The sequence below is a fragment of the Zootoca vivipara genome, chromosome 3 (assembly GCF_963506605.1).
Source record: "Zootoca vivipara chromosome 3, rZooViv1.1, whole genome shotgun sequence".
Classification (NCBI taxonomy): Eukaryota; Metazoa; Chordata; class Lepidosauria; order Squamata; family Lacertidae; genus Zootoca; species Zootoca vivipara.
Genome location: NC_083278.1, coordinates 112,060,001 through 112,073,736, shown reverse-complemented (window position 1 = coordinate 112,073,736; position 13,736 = coordinate 112,060,001). Strand labels below are relative to the sequence as shown.

The window sequence follows — 13,736 nt, the reverse complement described above, 5'->3', positions numbered from 1 at the left end:
CAGTATTAGTGCTCTCTCCCCATCCAAGGACCATCGGTGGCCATGAAACCTTGCTGTACCTGAGCAAGCAGCAACATACTCGCTTCACCCTCTTCCGTCCATCAGCCTGGCTAGGACCAATTTACCTCTGGGGCCTCCTCTCCCAGAATTCTCCTACACAATGGCCATGGTACAGTGGTACCTCGAGTTACAAACGCTTCAGGTTACAAACTCCGCTAACCTGGAAGAGTTACCTCGAGTTGAGAACTTTGCCCCAGGATGAGAACGGAAATCGTGTGCTGGCGGCGCAGTGGCAGCAAGAGGCCCCATTAGCGAAAGCACGCCTCTGGTTAAGAACCGTTTCAGGTTAAGAACGGAGCTCCGGAACGAATTAAGTTTGTAACTAGAGGTACCACTGTACTTTTAATTTGCCTGTTTCCTCCTTTCTCCCTGTCCTTTGGTCCATTTGAAGCAGGTCTATTAAAATATCTTAAGGCATGAACTCCTTCGAGCACATCAGCAGAAAGGCAATATATGCTCTGACTTTTGTTTCCCACCCACCAAAAAAAGAGAGAGACAGAGACAGGAAACCCCTTCTACGGAAAGATCTAGGGTGTTGGGTGCACACAGAATTTAGCGGACTGCTAACCAGGGCTTGGTGGGGCAGGTATGGGGGAAGAAGAGGGGAGGTTGGAGAGGGCTCACCCACAGCAATGGACTTGCTGTATACTTGAGGATGCGTGCATCATGGCAGCTGTTAATAGCTCACCCTTTGAAAAGGTCAGAATCTTACAGCAAGAACAACAGAATCCTAGCTACAAAAGGTAAGAAAGAGTAGGCCAATATAAAAATCGTCTTTGACAAATTTCTTACCTTCTTCTCTGCAACCTCCACAATCCACTCTCTGACCAAATTATTTAGTTTACTGAGAACAACTATCCTGCAATGGGGGAGAAATGTTAAAAAGGGAAGATTTAAAAGGAGTAGTAGAAATTGTGGTTGCTTCAAGCTGGTTATTCCACTGTTAATGAGTAAAAAAAAGAATCACTGTTACTGCCTTGTTAATGGGTCATGGCAACTATTTTGCATTCAGGCAGCAGTCACTGTCTCCTTCTTCCTGCATCCATCCCCTCAATTCACTCCTTTCCTCATCCTACCTACGACACTTGCCAGTTCAGGCATCTGTTGAAGTGGGCTGAGATTGACAAAGGCAATAATTTGGTCACTCTTCACTGTTTTTGCTGCAGCGGATTAACGCGGATAGCCTTCCGGTAATTACTATAAGCTTAGTAATTTGAACAAATATTACGCAATATGGCAGTCATTTGTTCAATATACAAAGGAAACTAGCCTTGAAGACAAACTTTCCGAAGCATCTTTGCAGACAGAGCTACGCTGAACAGCCCAGCCTAAACTATATGCTTCTCTGGGAACAACTGTCCACGATGGGGAAAACAACTTTTGTGCTGTCACCAAGACATTCTGGAGATGTGGATAATTTGTATGGATTGATAAGAGTCATTTGTGTGTTAACGTACTACCGTGTTTTCCCCTTTTTAAGACACCGTCTTATTCTTTTTTTTACTCAAAAAAACACACGGTGTCTTATTTTCAGGGGATGTCTTGTACCTTAAGGCCTCCTCGGAGGGGCCAGGCAGCTGGCTGGGGTGCTGCTGGGCGCTCTGTGCGGTGCTGCAGCAGCAGCTGGTTCCAGGCACCAAGGCAGCAGGCCGCTGGCTCAGTGCTTCGTCCGGCGCTGCGGAGCGCTCCTCTCTGCAGCTGCCGGTTCCGGTAGCAGGGCGGCAGGCAAAAAAAACCAAAACCAAAGAGGCCAGGCCGCTGCACTCCGCCCAGCGCTGCAGGGCGCTCCGAGCCCTCGGCGCTGCGGAGCGCTCCTCTCTGCAGCTGCCGGTTCCGGTGGCGGGGCGGCAGGAAAAAAAAAAAAAAAAGAGGCCAGGCCGCTGCACTCCGCCCAGTGCTGCAGGGCGCTCCGAGCGCTTGGCGCTGCGGAGCGCTCCTCTTTGCAGCTGCCGGTTCTGGTGGCGGGGCGGCAGGCAAAAAAGAAAAAAAAGAGGCCAGGCCGCTGCGCTCCGCCTGGCACTGCGGAGCGCTCCGCTCTGCAGCCGCCGGTTCCGGTGGCGGGGCGGCAGGCCGCCTCGGGCAGGCAAAAAAAGAGAGGCCAGGCTGCTGGCTCGGGCGCGCGGAGCACCCCGAGCCTCCAGCAGCAGCAACAACAATCCCAGAGGCTCGGGGCGCTCCGCGCTCGCTGCTGGGCAACGACCCGGCAAGCCTCCTCCTCGTCCTGCTGGCTCTCAGAGGCTCGGGGTGCTCCGCGCGCACTGCTGGATGCCGACCTGGCAAGCCGCCTCCTGCTCTTGCCGGCTCCCAGAGGCTCGGGGCACTGCACCATGCCTCAGCCCCCACAGCACTGAGCGCGCCTCCTTCGCCTCCTCTTCCCCAGCCTGCGCTCGAGGCCACGGTGCGTGCAGCCGCCTGCTGCCCAGACTTTTTGTTCTCTGCCCCTCCGTCTCGCCCACCTCGAGCCTCACATTGTTCACCTCTTCGCCCGCAACTCCCTCCCGAGACGCGGAAAGCTGCTTCACGCGGCAGCATCTGCTGAAAAGCAGTCGACTCTCGCGCCCCCTCGCCTCCCCCCCCTCAGGAGTCCAGCGCAAGGTCCGGCACTGAGCTCTGCCTGCGGGGCCCTGAGGACCCGCACACACCCTTGCCTCCCCCTCGGCGGCCCCGCTCGGCGGCAGCCCACGCCGCTTGCCGGACACCCCTCTTCGCTGTGACTTCTTTCTCTGCTTTACTTCTTATTTCTATACTCTTGCCGCGGCCAGCGTGCTGGGTCCCGCTGGCTGGCTGGGGCACTCAGCGGTCTCGCTCCTCGGAGGTATGGCTTATTTTCGGGGTATGGCTTATATTTCCTAAACGCTTAAAATCCTGCTATGGCTTATATAATGACTACGTCTTAAAATAGGGGAAACACGGTATCTCATACCCTTATTGGGGTGGGGGGTGGGGATATATAGTAGGCATCTCTCGAGAGACAATGGAGTGTGCCTCCAGGGGTGAAGTCAAACCACTGCGTTAGCACCACCAAAGTGACCTCCCCAGGCTGCGAAGCCTGGGCAGTGTGTCTGGAGGTCCTGGGCTGCCCAGACGACAAGACCCGCCCTCGTTGATGTGGTCCTAAGGAAAGCAGAGCAATACTGTACATTTGGCACCAGCTTAGCTGCAGGAGTTGCCGGAAGGAAGTGTACAAGGCACCGTCCAACCATCTTAGGGACTCCACTCTGGCTTTGTGTAGGGTTTGCTCCTTAGCCCTTTCTTCTCCTGAAGATGTCCCGCAAGGCAGCAGTTTTAGGGTCTTTTTTCCTTCTCCTAGATGGGTGACCTTCTCAGGTTGACGAGCCCCATCTGCCCCTCACTTTCCTCTACAGTCCATGCTGGAAAGTGGGTTTCTTGACCCACTCTTGGTTTTGTCTGCTCAAACTGCTGGAGCCTGTCTTCGCATGCAAAGGAGGCCCCTAACTCCTTAAGGGTTTGAGACCCATCAGCTCCCCTCACCTGGTTTAGCTGGCCAGTCAAAGTTGTTCCCGGCGTGTGGCTGCCGTTGCATGTTGACAGCTTCTAGAAGCCACAGACGGGAGCCGAGTGCAGGGCGTAGACCAGGCATCCCCAAACTTCGGCCCTCCAGATGTTTTGGACTACAATTCCCATCTTCCCCGACTACTGGTCCTGTTAGCTAGGGATCATGGGAGTTGTAGACCAAAACATCTGGAGGGCCGCAGTTTGGGGATGCCTGGCGTAGACCAAAAGTGAACAAACTACCCCAGAAGGATCATGACATGTCCCCCTCCCCTAACAACCCATACACCCTGGATATCATATTATATATTTGTCATTATAAAAAATTATATATTTGTCATTGTAAAAAGTTTACCGCTTTAGCTGTTACACTGCGCCTGTTTGCTCTTACCTGCGACCAAGCTCTTCCTCATCTTCAAATACACCAAAAGGCTTCATGGCTTCAGTCAGCTTCTGTGTGTGGATGTAATCTATTTCCCTTGGAGGAGCCAAGCTAATTGGAGCAGTGACCCCGTAGTGCCTTTGCGGCTGGTTCTCCAAATAATTTCTATATAGGAAAAGTCACATTAAGCATGATAAAGGAGAGAAGTTATCTCACACAGAAACACACACACTTTTAAAAACCGCATGCACTAAACTGCAGGTATTTAGCAGAAATGATTAACATTGGTGAGTGTGATGTTGCACACGGGAAAATGAACTTATGATGTACTTTTCTATTATAGTAAATGCCTAAACTTTCTAGCAGTATCAATGCAGGCATCTAGGAAGTCTACAATTCCCTGACACATCATGTGATTTAAAAGGAAGCACCACAGTTTCTTACAGCAGGGAAATGGTACTAAATACCATTTCACCCATGTAAAGCATTAGCTAAAGTTTCATTTATTTATTTCTTTTACTATCAGTTTTACAAGACTGCAGAGAAATTCAGAATGTAACAAAACAAGATTTGGCATAGGACAGGTCCATAACCAACCACGGCAAGTGTACTTCTATTGGAACAGGCACGCCCAAACTTGGCCCTCCAGATGTTTTGGGACTACAACTCCCATCATCCCTAGCTAACAGGACCAGTGGTCAGGGATGATGCGAATTGTAGTCCCAAAACATCTGGAAGGCCGCGTTTGGGGATGCCTGTATTAGAAGTAGGCAGTTTAACATAAAAAGCAGCTTTATTCTAAATACAGTTGTACCTTGGATCCCGAACTCCTTGGGAGTCGAAAATTTTGGTTTCCGAACGCTGCACATCCGGAAGTGAGCGTTCTGGTTTGCGAACATTCTTTGGAACCCAAACATTCAATGCTTCCTGCAGCCAACCGGAAGCCGCGCTGTGGTTTCCAAACGTTTTGGAAGTCGAACAGGCTTCCGGAACAGATTCCGTTCAACTTCCAAGGTACCACTGTATCAGCCCAAAATCTACTAACATGCATTCATAATCCAAAGCCACACTTGCAGAAAAACAACAGTACTACCGTGTTTCCCCTTTTTTAAGACGTAGTCATAAAGTAAGCCATGGCAGCATTTTTAAGCTTTTGCGAAAGATAAGACATACCCCGAAAATAAGACATACCTCCATGCCGTGTATGAAAACTAACACCCTCCTTATGGCCACTACTGGCAGTAAGATGTTGCTGAATTAGACTGAGATCCTATGTAAGTGACTAGATTTTGGATTTTAAAAGCGAGACCGCCGAGCGCCCCAGCCAGCCAGCGGGACCCAGTCAGCCAGGGGGGCCTGGGAAGCGGCTGCTGTTGTAGTGGTGAGCGCGCGGAGCGCCCGGCTGAGGAGAACTGCCGCCCGGAACCGGCTGCTGCGGAGCGGAGCGCTCCGCAGCGCCGAGCGCTCAGAGCGCCCAGCAGCACCGGGCGGAGCGCCGAAGCCAGCGGCCTCGCCTCCGCCCGGCTGAGAAGACCTCCCGCCCCGCCGCCCGGAACGGCTGCTGCAGAGCGGAGCGCTCCGCAGCGCCGGGCGCTCAGAGCGCCCAGCAGCACCGGGCGGAGCGCCGAAGCCAGCGGCCTCGCCTCCGCCCAGCTGAGGAGACCTCCCGCCCTGCCGCCTGGAACGGCTGCTGTAGAGCGGAGCGCTCCGCACCGCCGAGCGCTCAGAGCGCCCAGCAGCACCGGGCGGAGCGCCGAAGCCAGCGGCCTCGCCTCCGCCCAGCTGAGGAGACCTCCCGCCCTGCCGCCCGGAACGGCTGCTGTAGAGCGGAGCGCTCCGCAGCGCCGAGCGCTCAGAGCGCCCAGCAGCACCGGGCGGAGCGCCGAAGCCAGCGGCCCCGCCTCCGCCCGGCTGAGGAGACCTCCCACCCTGCCGCCCGGAACGGCTGCTGCAGAGCGGAGCGCTCCGCAGCGCCGAGCGCTCAGCAGCACCGGGTGGAGCACCGGAGGCAGCGGCCGGCCGGCCGGCAGGAACCAGCTGCTGGAGCGCGCAGAGCGCTCAGCAGCTCAGAGCACCCGGCAGCGCCAGACAGAGCGCCGGAGCCAGCGGTCTTGCCTCTGCCCGGCCAAGGAGGCTTGCTGTCCCGCTGCCCAGAACCAGCTGCTGGAGCGCGCGGAGCACTCAGCAGCTCAGAGCACCCAGCAGAGCCCTCGTCCCTTTCTTCTGAAATCTTTGTGCATACATTGTATTGTTCTAATACATACAACAGCCTTGTCAGGTAGGACAGAGCTCAGCAACGCTGCGCGTAGTGCCCAGCAGCACCCCGAGCCAGCGGCCTGGCCCAGCCGAGGAGACCATAAGACACCCCACCAAAAATAAGCCACCCTGTGTTTTTTTAAGGAAAAAAAGTTATAAGACGGTGTCTTAAAAAAGGGGAAACACGGTATCTTGAAGACTCTATCAATATTGTTTATTTCAGGCATCCCCAAACTGTGGCCCTCCAGATGTTTTGGCACACAACTCCCATGATCCCTAGCTAACAGGACCAGTGGTCGGGGAAGATGGGAATTGTAGTCCAAAACATCTGGAGGGCCGAAGTTTGGAGATGCCTGGCTTATTTCATGGACTACCAACATGCTTGGGTAATCCATCTCACTGCCTTTTCTTCAAAGCCACTATGTAATGGACCGTATATATCAGCAATAGGGAACTGGTTATCCTCTAGATCAGTGTTTCCCAACCTTTGGCCTCCAGCTGTTTTTGGACTACAATTCCCACCATCCCTGACCTTGGTCTTGCTAGCTAGGGATGATGGGAGTTGTAGTTTAAAAACAGCTGGAAACCAAAGGTTGGGAAACACTGCTCTAGATGTTGTTGAACTAAAACTCTCATCAGCCCCCACAGGCATGGGCAACGGTCAGGGATGATGGAATTTGTAGTCCTACACCAGATAGAGGGAGCCACAGGTTCCTCATCCCTGGTACACATGGATTTGTGCTGTGGTGGTATTGCTGCCGCTGCTATTGCTTTTACTGTGGTTTTTATCTGCTCCCATTTTTATAAATGGTTATTCCTGTTTTTGTACACCCTTGTCCTGGGATTGCTTTTGCGATGAAGGACAGGTTTAAAATATTTTAAAATACATAAACTAACAGTACCATAGCATTTGCTTTCTGATAAAGCACTTGCTAAGTCAGGCTTCCAACTAAAGTTAACCCCGATAGAACCAACAAGTACCTTACTTTTTATTTTAAAAGATGGCACCACAGACCAATCCTGGCATAACCAAACTCCTTTTCCTTTTCCGATCTCTTCCGACCCCCTTTTGGAGGGCACATTTTATTGGGATAGGTAGGAAAGCATGAAGAAGATTCTTCATTTTATTAGTACACCATAATGTTATATTGATATTGCCAATTTAAAACTAATACAAGTTATGATTGCCCCATCTGGGGCAACCCAGCCAGATGGGCAAGATACAAATACAGTGGTACCTCTACTTACGAATGTTTCTACTTACGAATGTTTCTACTTACGAACGGAGCTCCGTCCACCAGCTTGGATGCGGTTTAGATAGGATTTTTTCTACTTACGAATTTTTAGATAGGGTTGCTTCGACTTAACGAATTTTTTCTCCCAATGCATTCCTATGGGATTCGACTTACAATTTTTTTCTACTTACGAATGTGCGTTCGGAACGCATTAAATTCGTAAGTAGAGGTACCACTGTAATAAAATTATTATTATTTGGAAATGTAGTATGTGTGCAACATTTATGACATTATTTGATGGCAGGGTAAAAATAAAGGGTGAGGTGAATAAATAGTTCAAGTTCCTCATGGCAGATTATTATTAAACTTCTATTACTACCATATAACTGATGCTTTTACCAGACCTTTGGGGGGGGGGAAACCTCAATACTCTGAGCGATACTGCCTAGCATAGGCATAGCCTGGGAGTGCAAATGCCCCCCAAATCAAATAAATAAAAATACTTAACATACCAACCGCGTCAACGATAACTCGGTTCTACCCCTCCAACATAATGCCTCGCCTGCCCCCTGAACAAATCCTGGCTACGCCCATGCTGCCTGGTCCTTCAGTGGCCAAGTAAAATACTTTAACGGATGGAGCATTTGTAGAGGTGTGAGGCAGGACCTTAGCAAAACTCCCTCTTCCCCACAAATCCTATTGTCAAAGTGGTTCTCCACTCCAGGGAATCTAACTGTTGACCAGGAGTGTAGCGCCGACAGAGCATTATTATTATTATTTGCAATACACGGCATGATAATACGGGGGTGGTCTTTTTCACTTCTGAGAGCAGCTGGGGGCTCACCTTTTTGAATATCCATCTACACAAAATATGCACATCCGGGAGCAGACTGGGTGAGAATCTCTTTCTGCTTTGTGTACCATTTTCGAACACCACCACTGTGGGAGGCAGCATGCCTTTGAATGCCAGTTGCTGGGAACCTTAGGAGAGCTGTGGCTGCTATGCACATGTTCGGCTTATAGGCTTCCCACTGTGAGAATACGGAGCTGGAATACTGTACCGTAGATGGGCCTTTGGCCAAATCCAGCAAGCTCTCCTCACCTGCAATTCCCAGTAAATGGTAGCCAGAGGCATGACTTTGTCTTAACCCCTTTTAGCCTGGTGGTCAACAAACAAAACACTGTGTGAAATTCAGGCGTTTTAACGTATGTGCTTTGTGGAGTTGTTATACTTCATCTTGTCTGCCCTGAAGAAGAACCTAGGGGGAACAGTGGAGATGGAGTTCTTGTTTTTACCTGTGAGCCGCCTTGAGCCCAGTCAAGGAAAAGGGCGGGGTACAAATTAATATATAATAGTAATAATTAACACAAAAAACCCAGCCACAACACCCTCTTGCCAATTTTGCATCTGGCAATACCAATTCTGGCACGCAAAAGCACATGCCACAGTATTTATTATTGTTACGATTTATTAAATTTCCACGCCGCCCTTCATCTGAGGGTCACAGGGAGGCTTACAATGCAAAAACACAAAAGCACGTAACTACCATCGGAACTAGGAGTAGCAGCAAGACGTGCTTCCAGCCGTTTCTAAGCGCAGTTGAGGCTGTTGCGATGCTGTTTGGCTGCAATAAACTAATTACAGCTCCTGTGCACAGAGAGAGCTAAAAACGGGTGCAGTAAAAGCAAATTCCCCCAAGGACGCTGCCAAGTTTCAAATATGTAAAGAATTACTGTATTATTATTGTTATTGTTAAAAACAAAAAAAAAACTGGGCGAGGAGAGCGGGAAGCATTCGCTCGCTCGCCCGCCCCCAAACCCATCCCACGCCGAGAGTAGCTGCTGGTTCCTGGACAATGAATGAATTGAATGAATGAATGAATGAATGATGCAGCAGCAGCAGGACCACGCCCACCCCTTACCCGCAAGTCTCCTTCATAGCCACCGCCAGCGCGAGCTCCGGGCGCACCTCCTGCTTCCAGCGCGGGACGCAGCCACCTGCAGCCAAGCCACGCCCACTCCCTCCGCCCTGTTATATAAGGAGCGCAGCCGCAGCCGCCGCGCCCCCTGCCGTCGCTACGTGGCATGACAACCACCTCGCTTCTACGCCGAAGCGTCCGCCCACCGCTCTCGCGACCCGGGACGGAGCGCGGGAGGCGGGGGAGGGGGGAATGTTTTCCCATGAGCCTTTGCGCGGCGACGGGAGAGTCTATAACGGCTTTTCCCGCCTTTTTCTCTCTCCTCTTTTCCCCTCACGAAGCGCTGCGTGAGGGTAGAATGGAAATACATATATATCGGTAATAATAATAAAAATAAAAGGTTAAAGTAACAAAACCGCTGTGTGTGAAACTAACCGCATTCCCCTCACGCCACCGTGGAAAGCGGAGTCCGATTTTGTCGCTTTTGTTAAGCAAAGAAGAGCCTGGGAACGATTGGTTTTTAGGTTGGGCCATTAGGAAAAGGGAAAAGTGTTGTGGTGTCGTGTGGGTATTTTTGGCGCTGCTTATCGTTGCAAGAGAAATTTTTTTAAAGAAAAAAATAGGGAGCTGGTGTTGAAAACAGAAATTGGACGCTTGAAAATGTGTTCCAGCCCCTGTTCCTACTAACATCATCACCATCTTAAATCCTTGGTACCTTCCTGTTTTGCTGCTGTTTAAATATGGCTGTTGAGAACAGCACTTGGATTCTTTGGAAGGTCGGCAATAAGGCAAATTACAAATAAATGTTTTAGTTGGTGCTTAGAAATGTTGTGCGATCCACTGGCTTCCAGCTTATACAAGAAAAAACCCAGTGCTAGATTTGCTTCATTTGTATTTAAAACTCCTCTTTCCTATTTTTCAAACCCCACACACACACACAAAAAAGGCTCCCAGAGCAGCTTACATATCAAGAAAATAAGAAGAGAAGAAAGTCTCAGGTTTGCAATCTTAAAAAGGACACCAGAGTGATTTTGCTATTTTGGGGAAAACAACTAAAAACTTCCTTTTTAAGCTCTCCGGGCAAATGCAAGTTCCAGGGGAGGCAGCTGCATTATTAGTTTGTTGCAAAAAAACAAAACAAAAAACCCACCTAGAAAGACTTGCAACTACGACGTAGTTTGTTGCAGCAAAAAACAAGGAGGAGGCATCTTCATAGACTCAACACATTTTTATGGCATAAGCCATGGTGCGCCAGAGTTGGCTTTCTCAGATGTGTGCAAGGATTATTTACTTACTTACTTACTTACTGTCCTTCATTTGAGGATCACAGGACGGTTTACAATATAAGGTTATAAAGGTAAAAGATAAAGGACCCCTGGACGGTTAAGTCCAGTCAAAGGTGACTATGGGGTTGCAGTGTTCATCTCGTTTTCATGCCGAGGGAGCCAGTATTTGTCCACAGACATCTTTCCGGGTCATGTGGCCAGCATGAATAAACCGCTTCTGGCGCAACAGAACACCGTGATGGAAACCAGAGTGCATGGAAATGCTGTTTACCTTCCCGCCACAGCAGTACCTATCTACCGGTATCTACTTGCACTGGCGTGCTTTCCAACTGCTAGGTTGGCAGGAGCTGGGACAGAGCAAGGGGAGCTCACCCCATTGTGGGGATTCGAAACGCCGACCTTCTGACTGGCAATCCCCAGAGGCTCAGTGGTTTAGACCGCAGTGCCACCCACGTCCCATAAGGTTATACTGGTATGTATTTGTCTGCTGCATGGTTCACACCCCTTCCATTTTTATCCTTACAACAATCCTGCAAGGTAGGCTAGGCTGGAAGAGAGTAGCTAGTACACTGGCAAAAGTCTAACTCCACAGAAGACCTGGAGTTTTCCTACATGTTCACATACTTTGTCCAGAGATTCTCCAGGTCCGTGTTTGGTTCTGGTTGAGGGTCAATTATACCAGTAGCTGGCAGACAGGATAACATGGTTTGACTGCCACAAACCTTAAAATGTATTATTGCACGCCACCCCAATCTCTGAGTGGGGTGCGAGATTCCAGGGGTCCCAGGCACTTTTTGGTTTCCTTGAAATGAGGGACAGCAGAGACTTTCGTGTTTTTATGATATATGGCTTTATTTACTCATAAGTGCAATTTGATCCTATGATGGAAGCGTTAGAAGGGTTAGAACACCCTAGAAGGTCCCAAGTCATATAAATAGGATGGAGGGGGCACAGGGCTGCCCTGAGACATTTTGTTGCCTGTGGTGAAGGACCAGGATGGTGCCCTCCCATATAGAAGCTGAGCAGATTGGCCACCGAAGCTCACTTCAACATAAGGAATGGGACCATCCTTCAGTGCATCTGAGGATAGCAGCCTGTATTAGAGGGCTCAGGATGTGCCATGCAGGACATACACAGTTTTTACCTTGCAAGATAAAAGTGATCTCACCATGGGCTTATTTCGGACAGGGAGGAAGGGCAGGGTATAAGTTTGATTAATAAGTAAGCTGTACTTCTTGCTATGGCTTCTGTACATATGCCCTGAATGAGTTTTTGCCACATGTATTTGGGCAAGTGGTGGGGTTGGAGGGAGGCTAATTGATCCCTCCAGCAGAGACAGAGGCAGGTGGATATATAATCCAAGCAGCACACTTTTTAATTGCTACATTGTAATGTTTGCATCCCACACCTCTGAGGAGTAAACAGTGGCGTGTTTTGCCCTCACAACAGCTCTCTGTGAAGTACATTAGCCCCAGACAGTCCAAGGCCACCCACTGGGCTTCATAGCTGAGTGGGGATTTGAATCTGGTTCCCCTACATTTACATTCAATACCCAACACCTTGGAATGGCTCCACACTTTACATGGCAATCATGCTTACAGCAGGAGGCACACTGGCATTTCCTAAAGCAAACATGTAAAGAGAGAATGACAATTGTATATGCCCTTAAACATATTTGTTCATGTGGGGCTCCCAGACACATATGCATAGGTATGTAAGGATGCCCATCTGTTATGTAAATATGTAAATGTCACAGTCATTTAAAGTGTGCAATGGCCCTTTGCCATTGGAGCCATGATGGTTCCCTGTCCTTTTGTTTTATTCAACATGCCCCTTCCCTAAGGCATAGGTTGGGAAACAATTACTTAATAATATGTAAAATACAAAGTTATTCTCTTTTGTATCTCTGCATTTATATAACATAAAAGGGGAGGAATTGTAGCCTGAGAGAACCCCCACCCCAATGATTACAACCTCAGAGCACCCACTAATTATATTCTGGCTCTGATTGCTTACATTTAGTCCCCAGTGAAATACTGTCATTAGACTGGACAGTCCATCCGCGCCATTTCACTCCAAATTGAAGCCCAGATTAATTGTGGTACTGGCGAGCTCTCAAAACAGTTTAGGAACGAGAAACTAACCATTAACACAGTGAAGCCACACTAATCACACTAGCCTTGATGCGGTCTCTTTCTTTGATCAGCTCACTCTCTCTCAGCAGGCCCCAAAATAGCCCCAGGGTACAAGAGTGCTTCCATTGCAATCATGTTAATTTTCCTTTTAGTTTGTCTTTAGCTGTTGGAGATTAATGAATAAAAGTGGTGTTTAAATTTACAACCAGGCTTGTTCTGATAGCTCAGTGGTATCATCGCCCCTGGTTTTTCAACTTTGATTATCTGAGCCAGTCATCTACAAAAAAGAGAAAGAAATGTCTTTTCTATCTAGAGCAAGACAACACACAAACCTGATGGGATGCCAAAAGTATAGAGGTGTGAGGGGTGAAAAGATAGGCAATGCCGATCTCTTGAGATGTCTTACTGTCCTACATTTCTGCTAACTGTATTATGAAGTAACCTATTTACAGTCATTTGTGCTCTAGATTAAATATATATTGACAAACAATGGGCATCTTTTTCATTCATCACATTAGTGGAACAAAACAAGTAGGACAGCAGAATGCTTACTGCAAGCAAATCTAATCATGGATATTTAATTGAACCATTTTAATTATTAACTGTAGAGTTTGAAAAGTGGTTATAATGCTGCATTGGAGCCCCCCCCTTTCCTGCCCAATTTCAGCTTTTAGAATAGTTATGACAAACAATAGAACGCTGCCGCATTCACATGTTATACTAAGCTACGAAGCTTAGTTTATTAAGCCATACTGTACTATGCACAAGCTGCATGTTAGTGGATGCAGCCTGTGTTCTCCCACTTTTCTCCTCCTTTCGTATGAGCAGGTAAACAAACCACGAGGGGAATTGGTGTCTGAACCCAGGACTACAGTTTGGTCTGGTAGGTTTGCACATAACACTTACCCATGTTTTGTTAAACTGCCAACAGGTCATGATCTGGAGTCAAG

At 49.0% G+C, this 13,736-nt stretch overlaps 1 protein-coding gene across 1 annotated transcript in view; it reads right to left on the bottom strand.

The window, feature by feature from the left end:
* The window catches only part of PAPOLG (poly(A) polymerase gamma), a 29,674-nt gene extending 20,289 nt beyond the window's left edge, over positions 1–9,385 (bottom strand). The window contains exons 1-3 of the mRNA XM_035110481.2: positions 9,369–9,385; positions 3,965–4,120; positions 853–919 (exon numbers count right to left, since the gene is read on the bottom strand). Of these exons, the coding sequence (XP_034966372.1) occupies positions 853–919; positions 3,965–4,120; positions 9,369–9,385 (240 nt within the window). The remainder of the gene's footprint in view (positions 1–852; positions 920–3,964; positions 4,121–9,368) is intronic.
* Between the last annotated feature and the right edge of the window lie 4,351 nt (positions 9,386–13,736).